This window comes from Tetrao urogallus (genome assembly GCF_951394365.1).
Source record: "Tetrao urogallus genome assembly, chromosome: 1".
In the NCBI taxonomy this organism is placed as follows: Eukaryota; Metazoa; Chordata; class Aves; order Galliformes; family Phasianidae; genus Tetrao; species Tetrao urogallus.
Window position 1 is genome coordinate 10,891,836 of NC_136813.1, and position 12,994 is coordinate 10,904,829.

Sequence of the window (12,994 nt, forward strand, 5' to 3'; positions counted from 1 at the left end):
CAAATCACTTCTCCCCACTTTCTCTCTGGTATGCCTTGCAAATTCAGCATGCATGCAATCTCTGCTGTGCAGCCTCTCCTCTCCTCCCATGCACCTTTACCTGCTGCTGATACATCACCTTTCTCTTGTCCCTTTGACTGCCCAGAAATGTGGTGGATGCCCCATCCCTGGAGACACTTAATGTCAGGATGGATGGGGCTCTGAGCACCTGATCTAGCTGTAGGTGTCCCTGTTCATTGCAGGGGAGATGGCCTTTAAGGGTCCCTTCCAACTCAAATGATTCTATGGTACTATGAGTATCTGTCTCTTTTACCTTCCATGGGCTCCCTCTTCTCCATCACATCAAGCACAACTGCTTGCCTTCAGTGCCAGCCTCACCGGGTTTATGGCAGTATCATCATCCCTTGATCCATGCTGGTGCCCATATTGGTAGTCAGCATGGAACAGGAGATCCTGAGCACTCTTCATAGAATCATGGAATCACAGAATCGTAGAATCGTAGAATGGCCTGGGATGGAAGGGACCTCAAGGATCATCAAGCTCCAGCCCCCCAATCACACGCAGGGCTGCCAACCTCCATATCTAATACTAGACCAGGCTGCCCAGGGCCCCATCCAATCTGGCCTTGAACACTCTTCAGAATCCCTAGTGCTACTTACATGCTGGTACATGCAGCAAAAAATAGGCAGGCATAGAGCAGCCTCACAGCCTGGAAAAACAGTTTCCCAAAAGCATATAAGAGGCCCTTGAGACTGGAAAGAATGCTGATGCATCACACTGAGGTTGAGGTGCCCTTGGAGGCAGGACATCCCCGTTTCCTGGCAGAAGGATCCCTCTGCTCAGCATGCTGCTGGTTGTTGTGCCCATCTTGAGGCATCCCAACCTGCTTTCACAGTGGGTTGGGACCATGCCCAGCTTGGTATAATGCAGATCAGTCAGAGTGGGATGCTTAGAAGCGCTGCATTGCCTTGCTTTCCCTGTAGAACATGGCTCAGAACATGGGGAAAATATTTCCTTCTGTTGCCCAGATAATTGCAAGCCTGGGATCTGATGAACACCAAACAGCTCAAGTTAGCTTCAGCGTTCAATTTCTCAGTAGCCTTTTTTACACCCAGGGGAATGAAATGTTGAGCCTGTCTTTTGGAGTTGCTGTGCTCTGGCTGGGCCACGCACGTGTTTCCATTCCCATCATCTTTCTGCACATGACTAATTCTTTCTGCCAGGGCTGAGTGACCAGGCCACTGCCTGGAAACCAAACAAGCTACTGGCTGCATTTCCTGCCGTTCCCCAGCCTGTCCAGCCTGCCTCTGTCTCCCCGAGCTGATAACATCACATGAAAAGGCACTGACGTATTTCTTTGCTATGCTGCTTCAGGAATCCATCCCCGAGTGCAGAAATGAGTCTCAGAGCCCGGGCTATTTGTAGCACTTTTACAGGCTCCTTCCCTGACATCCGTCCCACGGCACTGCTCGCAATACAGGCTGTGTGTCATGTAGCCTCTTGCAGAGCAGCTGAGAATTGGTGGCACTTGGGGACTCCTGCTTGGAAGTCGCTGTAGCAATGTGACAGCTTTGTGTGACAGTGTCCTTTATGGCAACTTGGCTTTTTTAAGTTGTGGGAGTGAGTTTTTGGCAGTATATCTGGTCGTACCCACTTTCCAGGGTGGGGAAAGGCAGGTTTTCTAGATCTTGAGATACTCTGTAGTCTCTCCACTCCACTGCTGTGAAAACATTAACTTTCCCAGTTAGCACAGTCATTCTTTAACCCAGCAGTAGCTGCTGTAGGCTCACAGGCAGGTAACAGCCGATCATAAACTCGAGGAGTGGCTTCAGTCCTTGCATTATCTTTTTTTTTTTTTTGCCAGCTCTACGCTTGGCCAAGCATGGCACGGAGCTACTCTCCCCACAGAGCGTGTTCCCAGCCTCGCTGACACCGCGCTGCCTCCTCCTTCTCTCCCTTCCTCGCTGTCCCTCGGCCAGGCTGGTTGCTGCGGACAGCAGCTCACCCTTTCTTCTGGGCTCCGAACCTGACTTTGCAGCATCCCCCCCGGCAGCCCCAGGAACAGTTCTGGCTGCGTCAGCCAAAATTCCTCCCGGGGACTGTGCTGCAATGCAGACACCACACCCCGCTGCTACATACGGCACAGCCGAGGGCTTCCCTCCTCCTCCTCCTCCTCCCAGTCAGCCGCGATGATTTCGGCTTGCCCGGCGTTCCAGCGGGCGTGAGCGCGGCACCGCCCGTGGCCGCCGCCGGCAGCAGCGCCCGCTGCCCGCAGGGACCGCCGCCCGCCGGCCTTCGCCTCTCTCCGCACCGCCAGACCTGCGCCGTACTCAGCCCGGATGGCCGGCCCGGGGGAGCGGACCGTGAAGATGTCAGCGCTGTGTCTGCTCTGCTTGTCGCTTTTCCCGAGCTTTTCCCTGGGCAGAGTCGTCGGCAAGGACGAAGCCGGCTTTGCCGAGTGTAACGTGTTCTTCCCCGGCCGAGTCCCACCGGAAGGATTCACCGAGCCTTTCCACGTGAAGATCTGTCAGCAGTACAACGGGGAGCCGCGCTTTGCAACCCTCTACAGCACCAAGGACAAAATCCCTCTTTATTCCGCTTTCAAGTACACGGGGGCAGCCCGAAGCGAGGCGGACGAGAGCTGGCTGCTGGAGCCGCAGGTAGGTCCGCTTCCCCCGCGGCGGGGCTGCTCCCAGCCACGGAGCCCCACGGATGCTCGTGAACCCCCGGCAGATGCCGAGCTTAGATTTTTCTGTGCTTGAAAGTGAATGGATAAGAGCTCGTCGGGAGAGCTGGGTGCGAGGGCGGCGTGGGGGAGAGGAGAGCCCTCCCTGCCCCAGCTGCCCTTTTGCCTTTGCGTGCCGGGGCAGAGCCTGGAGTTTCTTTCCCCGCACTGCGCGGGGACACAACTGGCGCGGGGGGGTCGGCTGCTCTGACACTTGCAGCACCTGAGGCAGACGTGCCGCCTGCTGAGCCTCGGTTTGGCTCACCCACCTGCTCGGGCAGGCCTGGAGGCTTTCCAGCAGCGGCTTCCCTTCTTTTCCAGCCCTCTTGCTTCGACCGCCTCACGCTCACCCCGCTCCCCAGGCTCTGTGCTTCCTGCCTCAGAAATCTGCTCAGCCCCAGAAGCCATCGGCTGGCTCTGCCTCAAGTTGCTGTGGCCTCCCACCTTGTGTAGCCCATGGGAGGCAGTGGCTGCGTTCTGGGGTGATGCCAGACGGTGACAGCATCAAATTGCTGAGAGCTTTGAGGACTTTTCTTCTATGGAGTTGCTGCCATTAGTGCTAAGCAGGAAAAATCATACAATTGTTTGGGTTGGAAGGGACCCTTAAAGGCCATCCAGTCCAACTCCCCTGCAATGAACAGGGACACCTACAGCTGGATCAGGTGCTCAGAAAAAATATAATCCCCTGGACTCTTTTGCTTCCTTCTCTACTCCTTTGGCTGCTGTTTTCTGAGCTGTTTGTTTGCCTGCTTCCTTCTTTTTCAACTACAAAGCTTCCCAACTGACATGATGATGCACATTCAAAGGGATGCTCTGTGTACAGCCATGCTTGACTGGTGGTCAGGATGTGGGGCTCCAGGCAAAAGAAGCATCACAAATTTTAGCTTGAAGAAGAGAAGGTTGCAGGAAGACCTCCTTGTGGCCTTCCAGTACTTGAAAGGAGTTTACAAGCAGGAAGGGGGCCAACTTTTTACATGGTCTGATAGTGCCAGAACAAGGGGGAATGGCCTTAAGCTAAAAGAGGGGAAATTTAAGTTAGATGTTAAAAAGAATTTTTAACTCAGAGGGTGGTGAGGCACTGGCACTGCTGCCCACAGAGGTTGTGGGTTCCCATCACTGGAGGTACTCAAGGCCAGATTGGATGGGCCCTGGGCAGCCTGAGCTGGTGGGGAGCAACCAGCCCATGGCAGAAGGTTGGAATGAGGTGAGCTTTGAGTGTCCTCCCATTTTATGATTTTATGAAAGTGAAAGGCTTCCTAAACAAGTTGTGCTTTTGTACCACAGTGAAGGAGTCAGATAAAGAAAGGTCCCAGTATGGCCACCATGAAGGAAACTGTGCTACAGCAGGTGGCATTATGGAGGGAAAGAGGACAGAGATTGTCTCCCTCCTGCTTACCATAATCCCCCACCCAATGTTTTGATGAGCAGGATGTAGTGGATGTAGTGCCCATTGCTCACTCAATGCTGAAGCCTTTATGGGGCTGCAGAGGCAGGTGGGATGAAGGCTAGAGCAAGACTATTGGTGGTGGGACAGGGCACTGGTGCTCTTTCTGGCCTAGAAGGATCATGCCTTCACTGGGCAGCAAGGCTGCAGTCCAGATTGATGCAAGAGGAGAAAGTGGAGAAGAGATTTCTTGTCTGTCACTCACGTTCCTCGTGTTGGGCTAAGTCAAATGGCGAAGAAAGGTCTTCACAACACCTGCTCTGCAGTAAGGCCCTAAGGATTACATTGGCTGACACTGAGATGGCCAGGTACCAACAGGCCCAACTGCACAGTGCTATGTGCTTTTTTATGTGTGAATGCACACCCACATGGAGATAGACAAAGCAGGAGGAAAATTGCTATAAAAATTCTCTCTGCGCTCTGATGAGTGACTCAAGGTTGTCACATGCTTTTTTTTTGGCAATAGATCAGGATATAAGTTGTGAGGGCTCTGTCTCACACCCTGTATGCCTACCTCCTCAGGAATGTGTGTACCAGATACAAATGTAATACTGAGGCAGTCATCAGATGAGAAGTAAGAGGAACGTCAAGACAACCCACAGCTGATTGGCAGCTGGAAACAGTGAATTAATCTAGCAAATAGGACTGTTAAAAAATGAGAGGGCAGGAGGATTATCAGGATACTGATGGGATGCCTTGAGACTTGGGTCCCCAAACCTGCTCTGTTGCTGACTTCTTTTAGGACAGGAGGCAATAGCTGTGCCAGGGGAGGTTCAGGTTGGATATCAGGAAAAATTTCTTATCAGAAAGAGTGGTGAGGCAGTGGCACAGGCTGCCCAGGGAGGTGGTGCAGTCAGCATCCCTGGAGGTGTTCAGAAGCTGTGGAGATGTGGCACTGAGGGACATGGTCAGTGGGCATAGTGGGGGTGGGTTGACAGTTGGGTTAGGGGAGCTCAGAGATCCTTTCCAACTTAATGATTCTGTGATTCTTAGGTTTAAGAGCAAGCCACTTCGGTCTAAAAGCCTATAGTTTGGTCTGAATCTTGACTTGGGAGAAATGAAAGACACTGGAGGTGCTTCTTCTCTTCTAGTCCAGGATAGGCTGGGTAAATATCCTGGTGTTTTCATCTGGTGACTTCCATCAGCCAGAGAACCAAGGCAGGATTTGTATCACAGCTACGTCTGACCTGCTGTTCTTGTCAGCCTTGGTCATTAGGAGAAACGTGCTTCTGGAGCCACTTTGAGCTTCCTGTAACAGAGACCATGAGAGAGCATGAGGTTCACTCCCTTCTGTAGAATGGCAACCCCCACTTCATGAAGCACGTATTGTATTGATAGTGCTTGGGCTCTAATCCAAACAGGTGTTTGGATGCATAATTTATTTTTAAATCCTCGCTGGGTCAAGTTGTTTACCTGTCTGCTGGGGCCTCGCCCCAAGCTATTGCAGGGTATTTTGGCAGGTGGATTCACGCTTGGCCCATGGATGCAGATGTGCTCTTGCTGCAACACAAACCAAAGGCTGTGGGAATCAGAAGGCAGCTTGTGTGCAGGTTAGATACAGTGCTAGAGACAGCTTGCCTTTGGAGCTGGATTACAGGAGGCATGAAAAGTGAGTTATTACAGACCATGATATGAGTTATTATAAGCACTCACTGATGTCAGAGTCTTACGCATGCACAGCACACAGCCACATTTTTTATGTTCTTTCTTAATTGCATATAAACAATCCCAATGGTATGTGCAAAGCCCTGGAGCTGAACAGCAAAGCAAGCACATATTTGCTTGATAGGCACCTCCAGGTATGCATGCATCAGCTCATAACCAGAGAAATTCAAGTCTATGCCCATACAGCTGGGGAATCTGTGCAAGGAAGCTGCGCAGTCTCAGGTCTGTATGCCTTTGAAGTACAGCACCTCAGTCTCCCCTCACCATTTTTCTTATTCTGTCAAGAAGGCTGTAGGTGCCTGAGCAAAAAAAAGCCCAAACAAACAAACGAACAAAAACCACTGAGATTTGTGCATCAGCACGTAGAAATTCTTCCAGTCCCGAAGCAAAAAGCTTTCAAGACGAAGCAAGATCCCTCCTAGCAGGCAGCCGGGGGTAGTGCAGCCCTCGGAAATGGTTCATGTTGGCACTGTATCCAGCCCTGCTGCAGAGACAGCCCTGAGGCCAGGCTGCAGGGACTTGGCTGCTGCGAGAAGCAGACCTCGATTCGTGCAGTGAGGATGATGGATAGCTGCATACACCGAGCACAGAGCATAGAGGAGGGGATGCAGGGAGCTGCGGCTCTGAGAGGGTGCCAGCTCCGTGTAAGGTTTCAAGGACATAGATGGTAGGCATGTGTCCAAGCACACTCCAGGAGATCCCAGGCATCAGGGAGGGTGACTGGGGGGTTGATTCAGGGCAGAATATGAACTGTCTGCTGTGTACATCTCCAAAACGTGTTATACAGTGCAGTAAACAGCCTAGAGGCCAGGAGCAAAGAGAGCAGATGTAATGGGGTCAGTGCAGTGCTGGGATAAGAAACAGATTTCAGGAGGCAGCGACTGCCAGAGGCTGCCTGTCGCCACAGAGTTCCTACCAACATGCTTGCCCTCTGATCTGGGGAAGAAAAGAGCAATTTGGGGCACCCCCCTGGAGAGGCTGCAGTGTCAAGAGGAGTGTCTAAGGAGCAGGGAGAGCTGCAGTCACCTGAGAAAGCCCTGAACACACCATGGTGCCCCAGTGCTCCAGCTCCTGCTGTGTATGAGCTCCTTGCATAGCTCTGTGCAAGGTGCTGGGAGGGGTTCTTACTGCCTCCGGCTCGGTGGCAAGGGCAGACACAAGCTCATAGCACAGATTCCATTGAGGACCTTGAGGACCTGTGATGACAAAGTCTCCTCACCCACAGGACTCTGGGAGGTCATTAAAGATCAGGTTCAGACTGCTAATGACAAGCCCTTAGCTCAGAAAAATGACCGTGTTAAAGGCAGTGAAATTCAGGTCATCTGCCGTGGTGTCCAACTTACTCAATTAGTGGAGACAGGTAAATGCCTACCTTAGGCATCCTACAGATCATGCCTTTCATTCTTCATTGCTTGGATTTGACTAAAGATGAGACAGCAAATGCTTAAAAGGATTGGAAGTGCCTTCACCATAGGGGGTGGGAACATAGACTTAAATCAGTCCTTCTATTAAAAATCCCTTCTAGGTTTTCTCCTAGGAATACCAAAAATCCCTTCTAGAAAATAAACACCAGTTTGAAGCTTAATGGAGGATGGCTGGTGAGCAGCTGGAGGCCGTGCTGTGCTGCAGGCAGGACTGGAGAGTTGCAGTCAGCACTGGCAGTCTGAACTGACATGTTTAGCAGGACAGCAAAGGCAGTGCACACCCCTCTGAAACCACTGCCACAAGGACAGTAAGGAAGGATGCAGGATGGGATCCATGGCACAGCGTGTAGTAGCAGTCCTCATGGAAAACATACTTCAAAACCTATTTTACACATTGCTTTGCAGGAAGGTGAATTGCACGCACTAACTCTTCTCTCTGCTATTTCAGATAGATGATCCAGAGAATGACCAGCGTGAGATGGTGATTGAAGCTGATGTTGTTGGCTCTTTGGCCAACCTTGGTGCAAATCAAGCTCTGACCTCAGACTATGTGGGCTCTGGTTATGAACGAGGGCTGCTGAACCCTAGCTTGCTCAACAAGGAAGACTTCCAAATGGCCACCTATACATTGACAAATGCTGTGCCTCTGCACCCCTCTCTGAGCAAAACCTGGCACAGTGACATCGGGAGGGTGGTGGAGCAAGCTCTGATCCCTCATTGTTCCAAGAAGGACCAGCTGTATCTCCTTGCAGGAGCGATTCCTTCCAGTGTCCGAGTTAAAGGCAAGGTGTCTGTGCCACAGACCCTCTGGCTGGCAGCGTGCTGTGATGCTCCAGAGGGATGGTCTCTAGGACTGGTGAAAAAAGTCAATGATGAAAGCAGTTTAGTAGACCTCACAGTGGGAGAGCTGGAGAAGCAGCTCCTAGCAGGGCTTGACTTGTTCAAGGGCAACTGTGGAGAAGACAATGAAAGCAGTGAGAAAATGGAAGCAATACTGCAAGCTGTCAGTCAGATCCGATCTGGAGAGCAAGTAGGAACAAATGACAAGGAGGCCAAAGACAGTGGCTTGGTGGGGAAAATAGTTGGCATAATTGCTACCCCATTCATCAAACTTCTAGAACTCCTCATCTACCTGCTTGTGGAGCTGGTGAAATTTATGTTTTATTTTCTGTGGCTTGTTATCAAGCGAGTTGGCAGTACTCTTCTGGATGGAGTCTACAGCATGTGGAACGGGACGGTGTCCTACCTTAAAGCCATCAGCATGGTGCTCATCAGCATCCCCTGTGATGTGGGGAGGGTCATCACCAATATCTTCTTGGGCTTTCTGGGAATTATTCAAGATGTGGCAGTCATCACCTATAGGATTCTACGCATCCCTATGGGGTTTGTCCTTCACCTCGCTTCTTTCCCCTACTACTCCATCTGTGCCATCCCCTCTGTTGTCAAAGACATGGCCGCTGGGATCGGTGGCACCTTCTCGCTGGCCATTGATGCCACAGCCTCCATCCTGCACGGCTTTTATTATGTGGCTAGTCACATAGCCAAGCGGTTTGTCCCTAAGGGCTCCTCTGCTGACTGATAGCAGTGGAAATCAAGGCTGCAAAGACAAAAAGTGAACAAGGAGCGGGGAAATGCTTTAAGATATGTGGCCAAATGCTGTTGATTTTGTTCTGGTATTTATTGTAAGTGACATTAATAATATGGGGAGTAACAGGGAGGGCCAAGGTAACTTCGCGAGGGGACATCACCATTGCAACTCAAGCTCTATCCGTTTCAAAGTGTTCGGATTTTATCAGTGCAGGTCACAAACTTCCTGTGATTTGCAGACATCAAGCTGCTTCCTCTGGGAGATGCTCTCTAAATGTGGTACAAGGTTGTTTCTTTCCCACTGAGACAACACTGAGACCTGTGCACTGGCAGTGATCTCTGCAGAAGCACATCCCTCGTGGTGCGGAGGTGGTGGTCTGGGGAAGGACTTCAGTTTCTGAAAGAGAAAAGGTGGGCAGAGCGCAAGGGTTAGGGGCAAGATGGGGAGCAGGAAGGGAATGGGTTCAAGTCGTGCTGCTGGTTGCGCTGCTGACTGCGCTGGAGTCCTGCCAGCAGAGCCTGGGAAGGAATTTGGCTGGGTGTGTTTCATAGCTCTCTGAACCAGCTGCCAACTCCTTCCCTTCACCATACCAAGCGCACTTTCCCCAAACTATTCCCTGGTGACCAGTCAAGATCTCAACCCCAAATTCCTTGCTCTGGCTGGTGGGCTCCAAAGCCCAGTACAGCCATGTGGACGGTGCTTTTGGCCTTGAATCAGCCTGTGTGTCAGTGACCAGCCTGCCCTGCCTCTGCTCAGAGCTGGTGGTTCATCTAACACACAGGTGATCCTTTGTGCCAGAGATCTCTGCTGGATTGTGCCCAGGCTGGGGATTGGTACTGTCCTGGTTATCCTTCTTAGGCCTATTGTGAAAGTGCAGCTCGAGTGGCAGGGGGGGTTGAAATTAGATGATCTTTGAGATCCTTTTCAACCCAGGCCATTCTGTAATTCTATCATTCTAAAATGATCCTCGTGTGTTTTCCCGTAGGACCAGTCTGGGTTGGTGGCAGCACTGATGTACTTACAAGGGGGACAGGGGGAACACATGACAGGGGAAGAGCGAGGGAGCACTGTGGATAATTTCGCTTCTTTCACAGATTTTATGTCTTAATAGACCTTGCCTGGAGAACAGGTGGAGGTGAGGGAGGCCTGGGGCACAGTATGCATTCTGCTAAAATCTCTGTCCAGTGACTCATTTATGAGCAGTGTTCATGCCAGAAGGGCACCTGTCCCCTCTTCTGCACTCCCTGTCCTCACTGCTCCTGTTTCTTCAGCCCTTATTCCCATGGATGTGACTTTGTGGGAACAAGAGAAGAGGGAAGGTCTAATCATGCAAAATCAGCAACATTTTGACCAATCCCTCCTTTGTGCTGAAGCTGTCAGTGCAGCAGTGGGCACCGGTATGAGTGTCCCAGGGTACCTTCAGGGGGCACACGTGGTGGCACCGATGTCCAAATGCAGCTCCAGCTGCCCCCCACATGCCTCTCTTGTGCCTTAAGCATGGCCTTATCTCTAACTTGCTCTCATATCCCAGTGCACTGTGGAGTTGGTGTCACCACATCTCCATCACTACTGTCACCCAGAGAGGTTGAGGCCAGCCCGTGGGCACGTCTCCATGCTGCAGCCCTGGTTGCAGAGCAGCCAGTTCTTTCCATCCAGGAGACTGCAGCAGTGTCGGATTTGGGCAGATGTGGAGCCATACTATTAAAGTTGTCTGAACACGCTGGGATTCCAACATGAAGGACCCTGACCAGCACAGGTCATTTTTCTTCTCTGCTGCATGTTTGAGCAGGCAGTGGGAAATCTGCCTGAAACACCCAGTAATTGTTACAGAACAAGCAACATCCTGCTGCAGAGTATTGTTTCAGATTATTCTTATCTGGGCATGATTTATGGCTTGAGAGCTTTACTGTGTCCTTGGAGATGTATGGCTTTAACAAAATAAAAGTTACTTTTGCAAAGAGGGACGGCTATCACATTTCTGTCTCAACTGCAAATAAGATAACACAGCCCAGAGAGCTCTGGTTAAGAGGAAGGAACAGCAGCATAGTTGTTCTTTTTTTATGGCTTGACATCTTATAATAATGGTTCTTTTGTGCTTTTAAAACACCTTTTCATTATCAAAGTACATTAAAAAGAATTAATTCATTAAGTTATAGAATATGTAAGTTAGAGCTGGGGGTTGCAGGCAACGTGTTTAGCTCTGCGTGTGCCTAAAGAGTTCCCTGCCAAGACAGGCTGGTCTGTGGTGGGAAGGGACTGAAGCAGGAGGGGAAGTTTCCATGTGAGGGAATAGGGGGTCAGGACCTCCTGCTCTGCTGGGAATGGGATCCCTCTGCCCAGGGTGGAGGGTCTTAGGACAGGAGAAAAGGCTGGGACCAGTCCAGCCTCTGGGCAGGTTGCTCTGTGCTGACACCTCTCCTTGAGCACATCCCTCAGAGAGGTCTTGTGTGCTTGGGAGCTGCCCTGAGCCGCAGAGGGACAAAGGGGGAAGGGCTGGTCTTCCTTATCTTTATCATGATAACTGCAGGCTCAGAGTCACTCACAGGACAGGGAAAGCAATGTGAATTGAACTTGCCCCAACCAGATCACCCAGCCCATCACTGCAGGAGTTTCTGTGCACTTCAAGGTGACCTTCACCTCTGTTATCTTCACTCTGGATTGAGCCCAGAGAAACAAGCCATGTGTCTAGAACAACAGCAACTCCAGCACCACAGCCCATGGAGCCCAGCCCTGTGTCAGGTCCTCTGCTCCCACCTCTGCTGCCATCATGTACTTTGGAGCTCCATCCTCTGCTAGGCACCTCTCAAGGTAGGCAGCTGCTGCAATCTGGAGGGGAATTGAGCCCTATTTGTCCACAAGTTCTCTCTTGCACTTAGGCAGTGCTAGCAAAAGAAAAAGGCACTGGAAAATAATTACAAGTCTAACTTGTTTGGCCAGAAAGGATTGCCTGGGAGCACAAAGTGCAAGGCGTGTCTGCGGTGTGCATCTTAGAGATTGCAATGCCACACACTCAGCATGGAGCAATTGCTCTTTGCTGTGCAGTTCTGGGCTTGCTTCACTTTGTGAATGTGCCTAACACAGGATAACATCTGCCATTGATTTCAGCAGAACTGGTGTTTTCAGCCAAGCAGAAAGGCCTGCAGACTTCCCAGCAGTGTTAGTATTACAGCTGGTTGGAACACCTCCAAGGAAATTTATTGTCAGAAAGGGTTGATGTATCAAACAGGACTTTTTCTTTCTTTCATTTGTTGTTGTTGTTGTTTTCATAGTAATTTGCCATTTTTAGTGGAAAAGTCTTTTTAGGCCTAGGCTGAAAGGACCAGGAACATCCAAGAAGAGCCCATGCTCTGGATTCAAGGTGTGGATGTGGACATTCAGCACATTCCTTCCTCAAGCAAGCCTGACATGTGAATGTGGTTGTCTCCATCTCAGAGAGGCACACACTTTGCCTGATACCTCATTTTCTTTTATTTTCAGGACCCCTTTTCCTTTTCAAATGTGCTGAGACTGTGAAATTAAATCATTTTCTTGAGGGGCAGAAGCCTTGTTCCACCCTGTTCTGGTGAATTAAGCCCAGCCCAGCATTTCCATGGAGCCAGGTGGGCAGGAAGATGCCCATGGGCATGGAAGGAGCTCTTCTCTGAGAGCTCTTCTCTGGCGGAGGAAAGATGGCAGATGGATGCTTCAGAACAAGTGGCCAGAGCTCAACAATGAGAATGAATGGCAAAGAAATAGTCTGCTTGGTCCTGATGCCAACAAACCATAGAGCTGAGTGGAATGGGCATGGAGGAACAACATATGAGGGGTTGGAGAAGCCAATGCTATCTGGATTTGTGGCACCTAAGTGTGGGCATTTAAAATCTCTTAACCTGCGTGCCTTTATTTGGTGTATCAGTGATCCATGGTGATGAGTTATCCAGGCTTCACTGTGGATGCCTCAGCTAGGTGCCCAAAGCTGGGGTCAGTGAAGCCTAGTTTGGGGCTGGCGGCTGATGGGACTTGTCCCAGCCATTCGGAACCTCGAGGTGCCACTGGCTCAGGTCCCCCAGGTGAGACGGTCTTTTCCACATCCTCTTGGAGAGCTGTTGGGTTGCTCTTCCTTTCCATGTGGGTAGGATGGATGCAGTGACCAACACCTCTGAGTGCTG

The 12,994-nt window shown here is 50.9% G+C and overlaps 1 protein-coding gene across 1 annotated transcript; it reads left to right on the forward strand.

Moving 5' to 3' along the window:
- Nucleotides 1–2,339: 2,339 nt before the first annotated feature.
- ENDOD1 (endonuclease domain containing 1) lies at nucleotides 2,340–8,837 on the forward strand (the record flags this gene model as incomplete). Its single annotated transcript, XM_079547731.1, has 2 exons — nucleotides 2,340–2,660; nucleotides 7,707–8,837. The coding sequence occupies 2 exons, from the start codon at nucleotides 2,340–2,342 to the stop codon at nucleotides 8,835–8,837; spliced, it is 1,452 nt and encodes a 483-aa protein (XP_079403857.1).
- Nucleotides 8,838–12,994: the final 4,157 nt, after the last annotated feature.